Source organism: Wolffia australiana, chromosome 2 (genome assembly GCF_029677425.1).
Source record: "Wolffia australiana isolate 7733 chromosome 2, ASM2967742v1".
In the NCBI taxonomy this organism is placed as follows: domain Eukaryota; kingdom Viridiplantae; phylum Streptophyta; class Magnoliopsida; order Alismatales; family Araceae; genus Wolffia; species Wolffia australiana.
The window spans coordinates 20,062,616-20,079,469 of NC_135836.1; the positions used below are offsets into that span (position 1 = coordinate 20,062,616).

A 16,854-nucleotide genomic window follows, 5' to 3' on the forward strand; every position below is an offset into this window, starting at 1 on the left:
TGTCTCAACATCATTTTATATCATGCACACGTATCAAACGGAATGAAAGTCAAGGGCCAGAAGCAATAAAACCCTACGAAGAATATTTATACCCACTGCACGTAACAAACAAATTAAAATACCTCCAAATCAACCATGGTTGGCTCAATGCTTCCGACCCCACTAGACCAGAACTGGGACACTGTCAGTTCCATTGTAAGAGCACTCTTTACAGGAAAACTGAAAGTTTTATTTGAGGGAGATGAAAATGTCACAACACTCTCCCATTTAATTGGTCTCTCGAGAGGGCGCAGCTGCACAAAAATAGTGTGAAGAAATTAGACAAATGAAGCTTGAATGGGATTTAAAAAAATGATTGAATGTTATCAATGAAGGTCAAATGTTATTCAAAAAAAAATCAATGAAGGTCAAATATGACAAAACAAGGGCTAACGCACCCAGTTACCGACTACCCAGTGATATACAATCAGGATGTTCTTTACTAGACTGTGATTTTTAACCTTATTGTACACTGGATTTGTCTTCTCACTACGCAAAGGTAAAATATTACTTCTGCAAACCCTCAACTACATCATAATAATTTATTGTTTTTGAAAACATATGAGGCAGTCACCCGAACAAATCGGTAACCATCTGACAAGTACATGGTTCGAGCCCTAGGACTCTATTACATGTACACATTTTCCTCTTCCCTCTTCATCCCCGTCACGAGGAAAACCATGATGCTATGAGACCTTCTATCTCATGGGCGAGCCCATCTGTAGAGGCCTTCCCCCCTCGGAAGACCACCTCATTTCTGTGTAGCCAGATTCCCCAGAGCACTGTCAGCGCTCTGGCCCCCACTTCTCTATGTCCGGGCCCGGTCCTATGCATGGACTCCCAAAAGGCCTCCTCTCATGACGTGTTCACCGCCAACTGTGCTTGGGTGGCCCAAACTGTGCGTGCAAAAGGGCACCCAAAAAATAAATGATTACAATCTTCGTCATCTTTCGTGCACAACACACACACCGTTGGGGCATTTGGATACATCCTCTTAAGAAAGACGCGGGTCATCAGTCTCTTTCGGAGCAAGAGCTACCCAAAAATCTTGGCCTTAAGCAGAACCTTAAGATGCCAGATGGCTCGACACGCCTGGATCATATTTTTGTCTTCCTCGTTGCCCTGTCGGATCCGTGCATAGGCTTTCCCCGCTGAGAAAGGAGCTCTTGTCCAATCCAACCATCTGATTCCCCCCGGTTAGGGCGGATCTGATTTAGAGCTTGTTGAAAGCCCAAGAAATCAGTTAGTCGATGGTCTGACAAGGCACCTTCAACCCTCACATTCTAGGTACTATCCCAACATTCACCTACTGTAGCCTCGGCGCATTGCGCGCGTGCAAATAGCCGAGGGAATGCTTCTCTTAAGGGGCTGCACGACGACCAGGGGTTCGTCCAGAATTTAAAGAGAGAGCCATCGCCTATTCAGACAGAGTAGAACTCCCGGACCTTGGGGAAGATTTTTCTGAGGCCTTGCCAGAATGCTGACGCCCCCCCTTGATTGGGGCTATTTTCTTATCCCAGTTCAATCCCCGACCATACTTGTCTCTCAAGATCCATATGGTGAGGTCATCGCTTGGTTGCATGATCCTAGTCACCCTCTTTGCTAATAATGCCGTATTCATGCTTTAGATATGCAATACTCCTAGTCCGCCATGTTTGGTGGGCCTGCATACGCTATCCCATGCAACCAGTGTGAGCCCTTGACTCTGATCGGTACCAGTGCCTTTCCAGAGGAAGCGTCTCATAATAATGTAAGATATGTCATAGTTTTTTTTTTGAAAGAAAATATGGAAGACCACCTGGGACCGGTCTTCCATATACAATCAAGACCCAAAAAGAGTCTGCCGTTCAGCCCCATCCAACCCACAATGACACTAGCGCTTGAATGTCGTGGATGACATTCTCCACCGAAGCCGTCCTCCCCTTAAACACCGAAGTGTTGGTTATGATATGTCATAGTTTTTAATAGGGAATTAAGAGTCAGATTATTTTATATCAATAATGTGATGCCCACCGCAAGATGTGTTTTCTATGGCTTATCAAAAAGAAAGTTATTGGTGTTATTTCTGTAAAATCTCGATACTCTACAGCTTAGTGGGCACATAGCTTCAGTAAAGGATAATGGGTTCAATCCAAAGGGTTTTAGAACCTTCCAAGAGAGTTATACATAGTGTTGAAGTCCACTAATAGATTGGTTATTATTGTTGAAGTTGGTCTTTCTTATCTTATTAATTTTTGCCTCGTCATAATCCCCCCCCACTAGGTGATGGTGTACTGGCAGATAAAATCTTCTCTTCTTCATTAAATATTCATAATCAAACCCTAATCAGCTGAGTCCAGTTTTCTTCCTCCATCAGTGTCAGGCTCCTCACATCTGCCTTCAATTATGTTGGCAGACACTTCGTCACCAAATACTCTTTTACAGATTAACCCTTTATGCAATTGGAGTTCCACTTATAGATCCGGATGAAATCCATTATGATGGAGAATCCAGAATCTACACTGTCCAAATAAGTTAGTTGCTTTTGTTCTCTCTGTCTTCCTCGTGAAGCCCTAAATGGACAGAAAACTAGTTCTGCTCGGTGGCTTCCTTTATGACCTTCTAAACCATCAAACGATCTGCAATATCAATCCAGAATATAACATCCTCCATGTTTATCTCCAAGTATCTGTAACAAAAATTTAATCAGTTTTGTTCCTCTGTGGGTGTCACAATCTTTCACAATTAACTGCAGTGATACAGATGCAACATGGCAAATAAAACACTATTTTTTATACTCTCTCTCAAGCCAATGAGCAGACATTCTGAACTTCTACTTATAAAGAGACACTTGCAGGTTTGCGGGCCTTGTCCAGCCTCCTTCAGCAAATCAAGGGAGTACAAATATTTTTGGGATAAAAGTATCATTCCCTCTCGTGGGCTAGCTGTCTCCCATTAAGTATCTTAATTTACATGGGTTTTGATTTAAAACTCAAAGCCATGTGACATACTGAGATGCCAAGCTGCTTCAATATCTCTGCCGATGATGACAATACTGTCAACTTAACCTATAAGAGCAGTAAGCTTAGAGTTTCTGTGCTTCAGGAAGACTGTGTGATCGCCATTGCTTTGCCAATAACCCAACTATTGTAGGGCCTTGGAGAACCTCCCAAACCACAATCAAGGAGATTGCTTTAGTCCATGGGGTGCCTTTTTCCCTAGAGAACCTCTCAAACCTCCCAAACCAGACCACTCCATGCCAGCTACTAAGCTTGTAGCTGGGGGTAAGAATATGTAAATATCTTCATGAAGATCTCCCTGCATGAGAATATTCTTGACAATGTATCCCTGGATAATCCCATTCAGGTGCACTGCAAGAACAATCCAGCTCTGAATAGCATCCAGCTTGGCCATAAATGGAAAGGTCTCAAAGTAGTTTGTGCCATATGACTGAGTGAAACCTTTTGCCACCAACTGGGCTTTGTGACAGTCCAAGGAGCCATCGGCGTGATACTTCGGAGTATAGGTCCATATGCGCCCAACCACCTTTTTACCTAGAGATAAGCGACCAACTCCCCTGTCTTACTCTTTTCAAGCGCCTCAGTTTGGTACCCATCGCCTGAGACCACAGTTCACTTGTTAATGTCTGTTTGACAGAACATGAAACTTTGACTATACTCACACTAGCCAGGAAGCTTTGATATGACATACAAAGTCATTTGGAGGAGCTGAAGTTGGAAATAGGGAAAAGAGACTACTTTGTACAACTGTGAATACCCTTGCACAATGCAATAAGCCAATATGTCTGCTCATCATCATCACCTGGCTCTTCTCCAACCCTGGAGAGAGTCTTAGCAAGCTCCCCCGCTGGTTGGCTGTTGACCTAGCCACCAGTCAGAATGAGAGAACACAAGAAAAAATACCTCACATCAATAAGCTAGGGTTTCTCTGGTTTAAACCTGTGAAATACATGAAATGGGCATGGCCCATGTAGATGCACTAGCAGATAAATGGGCCTCCTATGTTTGAGGCCCACATTTACACATAAAGAGCAAAACATAATAAAAATAAACAGAGAAAGAAAATAAGGGTTATGCTGACAGAGAGAATCAGCACTCAGAGCTTTAACATTTTCAACTGGGGAAAGGGATCCATTTGCAAATGGGTATGAAACTGCTCCAGCTGGGTGGCTCTCACTGTGGCTGATAACAGGAGGGCCAGACTCTTCAACACACCTGTCCCTCACCAGATGGTCATTCGGAGGATACATCAGGACCATATGATCATCATATAAGCACTGAGAGATGACCTTGGACTCAATGACCGCGATGTAGAACCATTGTGAGGTAGGATGATAGCAATGGTAAATCAATCTGTAGACCCGCCAGATGTTAGTCTTCCAAGACAAGTTCTCGTGGACTTGATCCCACAAATGCTTCCTTGTATATATCCATGTGCCAAAACTGACATACAATTACAAATTCATGGTACCCAGGAGCCAGCTATGGATGAAAGCTTCATTGGCATCCATGTTTCAAAGGCCGGAGAGGTAAGCCACAGTATCCTCCACCAAATGCTTGATGAGGAGATGTGCTGCTATGAACCCATGAGTTCATATCCCGAGGGGAGGGGTAGGGCAGAAGAAGATGCTGGAATGGTCGTCAGCACAGGGACACATGCTGGGGTGGACGTTGGTATGACAATGGCCAGGCGGAATGGACATCACCTAGGAGGAAGACTGACAGCCATGGCAGAGGGGGGCATTTGTCACGAAGGCCACGTCGATGGCATAAGGTGACTTTCGTGGAGGAGGTAGCCCATGACAGAGGACGGTGATGATAGTGGAGACAACGGCCAGGGATGCGGATGACAATTGCCAAGCCAGGCTTTGATATCACATCAAACCTAGCAGAGTTCTTCCTTGGGGAGGCACTGTAGGGTTTGAGAAGAAAAAGTTATTGATTACTAAGTGTTCACAGGCATAAATGCCAGCAAGGGAAGAAGAAAGACCCCATGGGCCACATCACATTCGACCAGTACAGTTACAATAAAGAAAGTAAGGAAAAGACTAAAAGTAAGTCACAGGGTTTAACAGTTACTATGTCGCACTGTGCTGAAAAGCTATATTCGTCGTCTATGTAGACAATGTCATCATTAGAAAGGATGATAGGGTAGAAATCAGCGCCTTTCACAGTGATCGGAAGTGATAAAACCCTTGGGGAGATTAAACGCTCCCTGTGCATCAAAGTCACCTATTCAGATCACGGAATTCTATATCTCAGCTAACATATATTCTTAATCTGTTAGAAGAGACAAAGATGACTGGATATAAGCCATGCAGTGTCGCATGTCAACCTAATCAACAATTTAGACCCTGTGAAGATGACACCCCTTGAATAAAGAGTCATATCAGATGTTGAGGTAGCCTTTTTTGAATCATTCACGCCCTGATATATTTTTTTTAACTATAACAAGGGATGAACACCCGATGAATCGGTGAACCTCGCATCAGGACCTTACAGACCCTTCACCTCCTTTCAATCATCTTCAAAATCTTTCTTCGCAGCCGAGGACCATGCTGCCTTAAGTCCTTCCGCTTCATGTATAGCTCCATCTGTAGACGCCTTAAGTCCTTCCGCTTCACGCCCTGATATTGATTTTAAAGTAGGTCTCCTTAGCCGGTTCGCACACAGTTCCTGAGAATTACACATCGATGCAGCTTATAAGGTATTTTGCTTATTTGAAAACACCATGGGACAAGGGTTACTACTTCTATGAGATCATGATTTGGCTTCAGAAATCTACACATGCAGATTATGCTGGCTTTGTTGTTCATCAGTGCAAAACCACAGGGTATTGCCCTTTTTTGGCTAGCAATGTCGTTACCTATCAGAACAAAAAATGAAGGTTTTTGCCAGGCCCAATGTCGAAGGAGAGTCTAGAATAGTTGCAAGAGGTATATGTCAGACTCTATGGGTCTGATGCATTCTGGAGGAGCTCAGACTTCCCTTGAATGGGCTAACCATTCTGCAAAGAGTGAAACGGTAATTGACATTGATCACATTCTTATTCAGCAAGATTGACCAGAATATATAGAGATCAACAGATACATTATCAGGGAGAAGATTGACTTTCAAGTTATGAAAATCCACTTCCGTGCGCCACTGCCTCATCACTTGGCGAGAGTTCACCAGGAAACGGGTATTCCGCCAGCTCTTCCTCCCAATGACACTTCATCGGGCCAACCTTGTCACCTCCCTCCCATCCTCTCGCACCACGACCAGTTCCCAAGGGGCCGTTTGAGGGACGGGGACCACGACGATTATTTTTCAGATGACTCATGGGTCCAACCCCCCAAACGACCACCTCGAGACCGTCCTCCCGTTTCCGCCAGGAGCGCCATGTAGGTCGACACCGTCTTCGCACGGCCGAGCCTCCCAGCTTTTCAGAGGGGGTCCCGATCGCTGGCTCCGCGAATTGCGCAGTTCTTCCAGGACACCCCTGCCGACGATGCGGAGAAGCTTCGTGTGGCCTCATTGTACCTTAAAGGAAAGGCTTCTGCCTGGTTCTGCTACATCGACGACCAGACGGGGTTTGCGGACTGGGATGACTTCAAGGCACAGTTGAACCAGCGTTTCGGCATCAACACATATGAGGCCAGTCGCCGGTTATTCCACTTGACACAGCCGGGGTCGGTGGACTAATTGGTGGCAGAATTCATGGAGCTGGTGGGCTATCTTCCGCATTTGGGTGCTGTAAACGCCATGCACGCTTTCCATGCTGCCCTCCACCCTGAGCTCCGTGCAGAAGTCAAACGGATCAGACCCCAGACGGCCTCGGAGCTCATCAACGCTGCATTTGATGCCGAGTCTACCTTGGCCCAACTAAAGGAAGCCGACGCCAGACAGACCTCCCGCACGCCACGACCTGGGGCAGGGCGCCGAACCAATCTCCCCAGACTGCCACCAATAGGGCACTTCTGGGTCGGGACTGACCTCCTCCAGCTCGACGAGTCCAATTGACCGAAGAAGAGTTCCTCCGATGCCGAGCACAGGGTCTGTGTTTTCAATGCAATGACGCATTCACTGCGGTTCACCGTTGCTGCAAGGACCTGCACATTCATATCGTCACTGAGCACGTCGACAAGCCAGCCACCGAGACCGACGAAGACAGCAACCCCGTGGCCAGGGATCCAGCCGCACCCGACTGTGCCACAACGCATGTGTTCCAAGATGAGTCGGACCGCGCTGGGCACAGTCTCGCCCCATGCGCTGCAGCTGCAAGGAATCATCCAAGGGAAGGCCGTCCGCGTTCTTATTGACACTGGGGCCTCCACCAGTTTCATCTGCCACCGATTGGCCCGAGACTTGCATTTACCTTTCGGGCGCACTTCACCATATCGCATACGCTATGGCAAAAATACTATATCCGAAGGCGATACGCATGTACCGAATGTACTGTTACCGCTTCAGAACTACACAACCGTGGTCAGCTTCCTCCTAGTCCGCGCACTCAGCACGGATGTCATTTTGGGCTATTCTTGAGTATGCACACTAGGCTGGATGTTGGCGCATTGGGACCTTTTTCTCCTCAAATTCCAAGTTGATGGAGTCTGGCACACGTTGGAAGGCAATCCTGACACCAGTCGCGCCGCTCTCCGGCGACAGTCTGCTGACCGGGCTCCAGAAATTCTGAAAAGCATGCACATCTCACTCTCCGGGAGGACCTCTTTCCCGCCGACGACCGAGGATATCTGCAGCCGATTGGAACTTCAGTTCCCAAAGGTGTTCAGTCCCCTCAAGGGCCTTCCTCCCATGCGGGCGTTTGATCATCAGATCATTCTTCTTCCGGATACGAGTCCTGTCCATTCCCGACCGTATCACTACTCACATCTCCAGAAGAATGAGCTAGAGAGACTTGTTCATGAGCAGCTCGAAGCTGGAATCATTCGACCATCCCGAAGCCCCTACTCCAGCCCGGCTCTTTTGGTACGCAAAAAGGATAGCGGATGGCATTTCTGTGTTGACCACCGAGCACTTAATAAAGTCACGGTTCCGAATCGCTTCCTTATTCCAGTGGTGCATGAATTACTTGAAGAACTCCACGGCATGTTTTTTTTCTCCAAATCGGGCCTCAAATCCGGTTATCACCAGATTCGCATGCATGCTCCCGATATTGAGAAGACGGAGTTTCACACCCATCTTGGGCACTATGAGTATTTGGTTATGCCTTTTGGCCTCTCCAAAGCCCCGGCTACGATCCAAGCCCTCATGAACAGCATTTTCCAACCCATCCTTCGGAAGTTTGTTCTGGTTTTTTTTGATGACATCCTAATCTACAGTCGCACGCAGGCAGAACATGGGGAACACTTGCATCGAGTATTTCAACTCCTGGATCAACACTTGCTCTATGTAAACTCCAAGAAGTGTTTTTTTGTCCAGGACCAGATTGAATATTTGGGTCACTGGGTGTCCGGCAAGGGCGTCTCGACGGATGCAGAAAAGGTGCATGCCGTCTGCAATTGGCTGCCACCCCGCACCCTGCGATACCTTCGGGGGTTCTTGGGTTGGCGGGGTACTACCGCCACTTCGTGGCAGGGTTTGCATCCATCGCCTGGCCGCTCACGCGGCTGCTTAAGAAAGGCGAACTTGGGTGGTCTGACGAAGCCCAAACTTGGGTGGTCTGCTTAAGGAGGCCTTGACCAATGCTCCGGTTCTCGCACTGCCAGATTTCAGTCAAGAGTTTGTGCTGGAAAGTGATGCGTCTGGCGCAGGAGTCTGGGAAGTATTGATGCAGCATAACCGTCCGGCCGTTCACTTCAGCCAGTCCCTCCCTCCAACCGCAAGGACCTGCTCCGCTTATGAAAGGGAATTAATGGCCATCGTCCTCGCTGTGCACAAATGGCGTCACTACCTCCTCTTCCAGACGTTCTCTATTTGCACTGACCAGAAGAGTCTGAAGTATCTCCTCGAACAATGCGAGGTCCAGGGCACCTACAACAAGTGGCTGTCCAAGGTACTCGGCTATCACTTCACCATCCAGTACAAAGAGGGCCGCACCAACCTGGCCGCCGAGGCTCTTTCTTGTCTACCCCATGCGGAGGAACTCCAACTTAGTGCCATCTCATGGTCTCATTGGGCGGATTTGGACGCCATCCGGCGCCAGGTGGCCGAGGACCCAACCTTGTCAAAGCTCATCCGTCAACTCCAACAAGGCAAGACCACCTCCCCTCATTTTTCTTTCACTAATGATACTCTCTTGTATGGCGATAGAGTGGTACTCCCGAAGACCTCGCCGTTTGTCCGAGCTATTCTTACAGAGTTCCATACCAATGCCATAGGGGGGCATGGGGATTTCTTAAAACCTACAAGCGCATACTCCATGAATTCTACTGGGCCGAATGAAGCGGGATATCAAGGCTTTCATCAATAGCTGCCACACTTGCCAACAATACAAGACATCTCATTTAGCACCTGCAGGCCTCCTTCAGCCACTCCCCACGCCGTGCCACATATGGGAAGATATCTCTATGGAATTTATTGAAGGCCTACCGAAGTCCGGCCCTATGACATTATCCTGTGATTGCTGATCGACTCAGTAAATATGCACACTTTCTGGGCTTTCGCCATCCTTTCTCCACGAAAGACGCTGTCGACCATTTTACCCGTGAAGTTGTCCGGCTCCATGGCATCCCACGCACTATCATCTCAGATTGGGGTGGCGTGTTTATGAGTGGGTTCTGGAGAGAACTCCACACCTTGCAAGGCACTAAGCTGCATCATAGCTCTGCTTACCACCCAGACACCAATGGACAGACCGAAGCTATCAACCGCGGACTGGAGGCGTATCTTTGCTGTTTTGCCGGCGACCATCCGAAACGATGGAGTCAATGGCTACACTGGGCGGAATTCAGTTATAACACGAACTACCACTCGAGCATCAAGATGATGCCTTTCCAAGCGGTGTATGGGCGGGAGCCTCCAACCCTGCTTTGCTATGGCTCCCCTCCTCGGTCGATGCCATGGACACCCTCCTCCACGAGTGTGACACGCTCTTGGAATTACTCCGCCAGAACCTTGATCGTGCCAAGACTGCCATGAAATCCAGTGCTGATAAGCACCGAAGGCACATGGAATATTCTGTGGGGGACAACATCTACCTCAAGCTCTGGCCCTACTGTCTCCATTCCCTCTCCAAACGCCCCTTTGAGAAGCTTTCCCCTCAGTACTTTGGGCCATATCCAATCATCAAACACATCGGGACAGTGGCATACCAGCTCGCTCTTCCGGAGGACACTCGCATTCACCCGGTTTTCCACGTGTCCCTGCTCAAGCGCGCAGTCAATCCTACCGTCTCTTCCCAACCCCTCCCAGCAATTCTCACTGAAGATCTCGTGTGGAAGGTTGTTCCGGAGAAAATATCTGCCTTCCGCGCCTCCTGCAAGGGCTGCCAGATACTTACTCACTGGCAGGGCCTGCCTGCCTCAAAAGCTTCATGGGAGTTGGCGTCCACTCTCCGCAGCAACTTCCCTGACTTCCAGCTTGAGGACAAGCTGGTCAAAATAGGAGGGAGAATTGACATGATTCCACGTCGGGTCTACGTCCGTTCAAGGCCCAATAAAGAACTCAAAGGGAAGACAGCGACCCAGATCCCTGAAGAAGTACTTAAACCGTCACGTCCCTCTGAGTTAGGGCAAGAAGAAAGAACCCCAAGTGAGCTCCCTCTTCCCTCTCGCCCTGTCTCCTTTCCTCCCTCATATCAGTCGTGCTCATCTCTCTCTCTCTGCTTGCACGCCACTCCTAGCCGTAAGCAGAGACTGCTCAGGGCGCTCTGTCGCCCCTCTGCTCGTCCTCGCTCTCCTCCAGTTCCCAATCCCCTTCTCTCTCTCTCTCCCTCTCCTCTACCTGACATTTGAGACCCGAATTTCTATTGAAACTTTGTGTTACATTTGGGACCATACCATGTTTAAGCTAGGAATGAAAGACATCCATTCCTCCACTTGAGGGGAGGGGTTATGGGATTACTACCCAGCACAGGGGCCCACGTGCTGTGTATCGTCTGCGGCTCTTCTAGCTGTTACTATTCTAGCCGTTGTAATCTCTCATGTATAAAGACCATTTAGAAGTAATGGAAAGTGGTGCAAAATATTCTTATTTTTCTTCCCTTACCACCTCACACTTATCTTGATTACTAGGGAAATTATGCAGCCTTTGAGCAGATGAAAAAATAAGACAGAAAATGGCAAAATATTTAGTATACCTGGACAGCATCAATGAAAAATCTTCTAGCAGTATCAAATCCTGATGTTCTCATTGTTGCCTCAACCCAGGTTGCCCCATGGGGTACATCAATGAACCTTCTCACAATGACCCCTACAAGATAACATTGACAATGTAAGACAAACTCTATAATATGATCTAATTATGCTTCATCAGAAATATTTTGTTACTCCCACAATGAACACTCATTAGCGACATACACATGTCTACACATGTGTATACTTCATGCATTAAAAAAACATTGAAAGGAAAAAGGACGATCACACAATGTTGGTAATCAAACCGAACTTCATGGATGAAGATTTTAATGTAAATCCATATGAATATAGCTCCACTCACACAATCACACAATAATAGATGCTGAGGTAAAAGGTAAGAGATAAAAACCCTAATAACAACTATCATTTTAATTCCTTATGAGGAGTAGAAAAGAATTTTCCGTTGCAAATCTTTAACGAGCTTTCTACCATTTCCCTTCTGTCTTTTTGTCCACGTGCATGATATAGTTGGAACCCGAAAGAATTAAAACTTCATTGGTTGTCTTCATGCAACCTAAATAGTAACAAAACCCTTTTCCAAAAGAAAAATGGAAATGGTGATTCACCTGGCTCAAGACAGACTTCATTAATGCCAAGAGCAAAAAAGCACATTGGACTTGGACACTAACCTGGGAAGAAAGAGACTTGCGATAGAAGAACTGCTGGGGATTGACTTTCCAACGAAGAACTCTTGGTTATCGTAATTGGCACTCGAAACAGAGGACCACGCCATGGAGCTCTACAGTCTGTACCATACACCTCATGATAATGCAATCCTTCCTTGAGCTTTGATGGATCGATGACAATACTGAAAGGAAAAATAATTAATGGCATGATGATCCAGAGGATGGCCCATCTTCAGTTAAGGTTATGATGAATAGCAATCACAAAGCTGTATTATAAACTAATCTGGAGCCACAGAATGACACTTTCAATGCCCATTTTAGATGCATATTCAAATTTTAGGATGACTATAAAAATTTCCTGACCTGTAAATTTTAAAGAGAGAAATTTAGTTTAAAATTTCAAACTCCAAGATCAATAAAGTCTAACACACACAAAATTGGTCCAAAGGCATCCCAAAATTTCAGTTTTCTAAATGTAGAAATGGCAATATCAACATAATCTAAACATAGAATATTTAGTTTCTATCTTTCAAACAGCAAGATGGATCAACTCTGGACCATATAAAACAGAGATGATAGTATGAGAGAAAAAAGTTTATGACTAGGTATTACAAAATAAGGTACTAGAGGAACCTAAAAGAGTTGGCATGGGTTCTGTAAATAATCCTTGATAATGATAAGAACCACGAGGAATTGGGGAACATAAAGGCTTCATTGTAAGGGAATTAATGGACCAGACAGATGGATGGGAAAACTTCTTAGCATGTGAAATATTGACCCTTAGATTACTCTTTGTTAGAAGCAACCGTTATTTTTTGTTTATCTCTTTTTTCTTTTAAGTTTCGGGCCCGGGCCCACTTCTCTTTAAGTTTCGGGCCCAGCCTTTAAATTCGGCCCACATGTAACCCTATAAAAGGGGGAAACGTTTTCTTAGTTATTGTGTTGTTTTATCTTATTCTTCAAAACTGTAGCCACCCTTGTCCATCAGCAGAAAAGTACATCATGGTATCAGAGCGAACTGGGAGCTCAACGATCTGAATCTCCATCAGATCTGTCTGGCATCCGTTCAAGCTAACAACCTATTGCGATGAGGCAGAGGTGAGCAGGTCTCGTGAGCCTTGAAGAGTCCAGAGTTGACACTACAAGGTTAGTAGAGAGGAGGAAAACAGCACCAAGACAACTCTAGCTTGGCGACGGCGACATAAAAGCGACCGCGACCAAGGACATTGAAGCTGACTCAAGTGGAGGGACAAGTCAGCATTGATGGAAAAATCCGAAAATCCAAGAATGGACAGAGAGGAGCTGGCGACATTCAGCCAGGTACTCTTCGCTGTTGTTCCTGAGGTGGTTAAGTTTAATGGCTTCAACTTACTTGATTGGAGTCAATATATTGAACTAATCCTTGAGAGTAAGGGATTAGTCCATCATCTCAAAGAAGAAATAAACCCGGAGAGTCCAAAGTATAGTGCCTGGAAGAAGGAGGATGCAGGTGTACATGCATGGTTACTGGGCAGTATGGCTGGAGATCGATTCAGGAAATATCTGTACCTGAAGACGGCTAAAAGCATCTGGGATCACCTGCACAAGAGTAATGTAAGGAAGAGTCATGCCTGGAGAATTTTTGAGCTAGTTACTAGAGCAACCATATTGGTGCAAGGAGAAATGTATGCTGCAGAATTTGCAGAAGAACTTCCGGCAATCTGGTGAGAGATTGATCATCTCAGACTGATCAAGAATCCAGAGGAGTGGCAGGCTACACTACAAGATCGTATGTTAAGATTCCTGATGGGACTAAACAAAGAATATGAAGGACTCCGAAGTCAGATCCTCAACCGAGAACATATCCCAGATTTGGAGGAAGCCATTCAACTTGTAATCGATGAGGAAAGGCGAAGGACTTACAGAAATGATAAAGAGGAAACAGGAGCAGGGCTTATGGTGAAGACAAAGCAATAGCAGAAGAGCACATCAGAGGGCCAATTTTTAAAATATCAGAAGAAGCAAGGAGATGAAGCTCCAGAGCAGAAAGGGCAAGGGAGCAAACAGCAGGGTAAATTTAATCTATATTGCTCTTATTGCAAAAGGAAGAATCATACCAAGGACAACTGCTGGATTCTACATGGTCGTCCTCCCAAACCTGCACAGGCCTATGTCTCTGATGCTAGAGAAAGTGAATCAGATGATGAAGCAGAGCAAGGGCAAGCCCCAAAGAAGACTTCCTCTAAGATTACCACTGAAGACTATGCTACTCTGAAGGAAGAATTTGAGAAGCTCAAGACCATGATAAGCTCTACATCCATGGCTCGAGCTGGTGAGCTACCTACCTATCCTGATCATATTTTATGTGACTGGATAATAGATACTGGTGCAACAGATCATATGATTCCCTACTGTTCTAAGTTTCATAACTATACTCCATATAAAGGAGAAAGAAGGGTGTTCACGGCAGGGGGAGAGGTCCTTCCTGTCACCGGAATTGGGGACATAAAAATAAGAGGTCTTGGGCTTATTAGACATGTTCTACATGTCCCTGGCCTCAAAGCTCAACTATTATCTCCACAGAAATTTGTCAGAGATTTGGATCTTATATTTTCCATAACTCCTGACAATTTGTTTATTTATGATAAGTCACAGAACCGGAGGACTTCACCTTTTAAAGTGAAGGATGCGCTCCTGTACGTTAGCAGTGAAGGTGGTGGAGATCCTGCATCATGCTACACTACACAAGAGCTAAAGGAGAGTGGGCGAATGGAGCAGATCAAGTTGATGCATTGTCGTCTTGGACATCCGTCATTTGAATTATTAAAATATATGTTTCCAGTATTGTTCAAGGACCTGAATATTGTTGATCTTTATTGTGATACATGTCAGTTTGCCAAGCATAAACGTGCAGTGTTTAATGGAAAAAGTAAGCGAAGTGAAATACCATTCGCGCTTGTTCACTGTGATGTGTGGGGCCCATCATCTACTACAGCATTAACAGGTGCAAGATATTTTATTGTGTTTATTGATGATTGCACACGGCTAACATGGGTGTACCTATTAAAATCCAAGTCGGGTGTTGCTGCAATAATTCAAACATTCTGTCACATGGTGAAAAATCAGTTTGATACTGCCATTAAACGACTATGTTCTGACAATGCAAGGGACTTCATTAATGAAACAACCTCCAAGTATTTCAAAACTCAAGGGGTAGTTCATGAGTCTTCTTGTGTGTATACCCCACAACAGAATGGAGTAGCTGAGAGGCGCATAGGTCATGTGACCACTACTGCCAGATCACTAATCATTCATAATGATGTGCCCAAGCGATTTTGGGGAGAAGCTGTTTTAACAGCTGCGCATATAATTAATCGATTGCCATCAAGCTCATTAGGTTATAATAGCCGTGGAGCTAATGATGAAATTCTATCCCCACACTCGGTGGAAGACAGATCTTAAACCCCGAATATTTGGCTGTGTAGCCTTCGTACATCTGCACAATCCAGAAGACAGATTTAGTCCAAGATCAGCTAAGTGTGTTTTCTTGGGTTACTCACTTACCCAAAAAGGGTACAAATGCTACCATCCTAATACAAGGAAATTCTTTGTGTCAGCAGATGTGACGTTTCATGAGAATGAAAGTTATTTCAAGGCATTACAAGGGACCTCTACTGATATATATCAGCAGGTAACAGGAGTCAAGGACAGTGGTCGCCAACCACTGAATGAAACTGAAGCAGGCGTTATATCAGTTGAAGAAGATTTGAATTCTCAGCATGAAATCTGGGAAGTACCTACAATTGACAATCAGACACCTCAAGTTCTCCCAATTTCTCTGAACAGAGAGGAAGTTTTAAATGAAGCTGACAACACCATGGGAGTAACAAATGAGATCGAGAGTGAGACAATAGTGGGAGAAGAAGATGAAAGTAGTGGATGGCCTATTGCTCTAAGAAAGGGCCGAAGACAATGCACCCAAGGAGTGAGATATCCACTCACCAATGTGGTTGAATATTCGCATCTTGGACAGGACTATCGATCCTTTATTTCAGCCATCAATTCAATCCCGATCCCTCGGACTTATCAGGAGGCAATGAAGGATATGAACTGGAAGAAGGCAATGGACACTGAAATGGAAGCATTAATCAAGAATGACACATGGGAAGTTGTTCAGACACCACCTGGGAAGCGTCCTGTAGGTTGCAGATGGGTGTTCACTGTGAAGTATAATGCTGATGGTAGCTTGGAACGGTATAAAGCCAGGCTAGTAGCTAAAGGATATACACAAGCCTATGGTATCGATTATAGAGAGACATTTGCACCAGTCGCCAAGCAAAACACAGTACGAATTCTTCTCTATCTTGCAGCAAATCTGGACTGGCCACTGTTACAGTTTGATGTAAAAAATGCCTTCCTCCATGGTGATTTAAATGAGGAGATTTATTTGGAGCTACCCCCCGCATACTATGAGTCTGAATCAAGGAAGAAGGTCTGTAAATTGAAGAAGACACTCTATGGACTGAAGCAGTCTCCGAGAGCATGGTCTTGGAAAGTTCTCATGTTGCATGAAATCCATGGGTTATGTGCAGAGTAATTGTGACCATACACTTTTCTTGAAGCATGCCGTCTCTGGTAAAGTTTCAATCTTATTAGTTTATGTGGATGATATTATCATTACAGGAGATGATTCTCTTGAAAATCGATTGTTGAGCTCCAAGTTAGCTGAAACATTTGAAATTAAGTCACTTGGAAAACTAAGATATTTCCTTGGCATTGAAGTTGCTTATTCTTCCAAGGGAATATTCATCTCGCAACACAAGTATATTCTGGATATCCTTCAAGAGGCAGGAATGAGTGGATGCAAACCATCACCTGTGCCTATCGATCCTAATACAAAACTGGGTACTTGTG

The 16,854-nt window shown here is 45.5% G+C and overlaps 1 protein-coding gene across 1 annotated transcript in view; it reads right to left on the reverse strand.

Annotated features, from left to right (window-relative positions):
* The window catches only part of TPP2 (tripeptidyl peptidase ii), a 71,170-nt gene that overhangs the window by 12,227 nt on the left and 42,089 nt on the right, over positions 1 to 16,854 (reverse strand). Inside the window, exons 17-19 of the mRNA XM_078571379.1 lie at positions 11,965 to 12,143; positions 11,278 to 11,390; positions 123 to 293 (exon numbers count right to left, since the gene is read on the reverse strand). Coding sequence (XP_078427505.1) covers positions 123 to 293; positions 11,278 to 11,390; positions 11,965 to 12,143 — 463 coding nt within the window. The remainder of the gene's footprint in view (positions 1 to 122; positions 294 to 11,277; positions 11,391 to 11,964; positions 12,144 to 16,854) is intronic.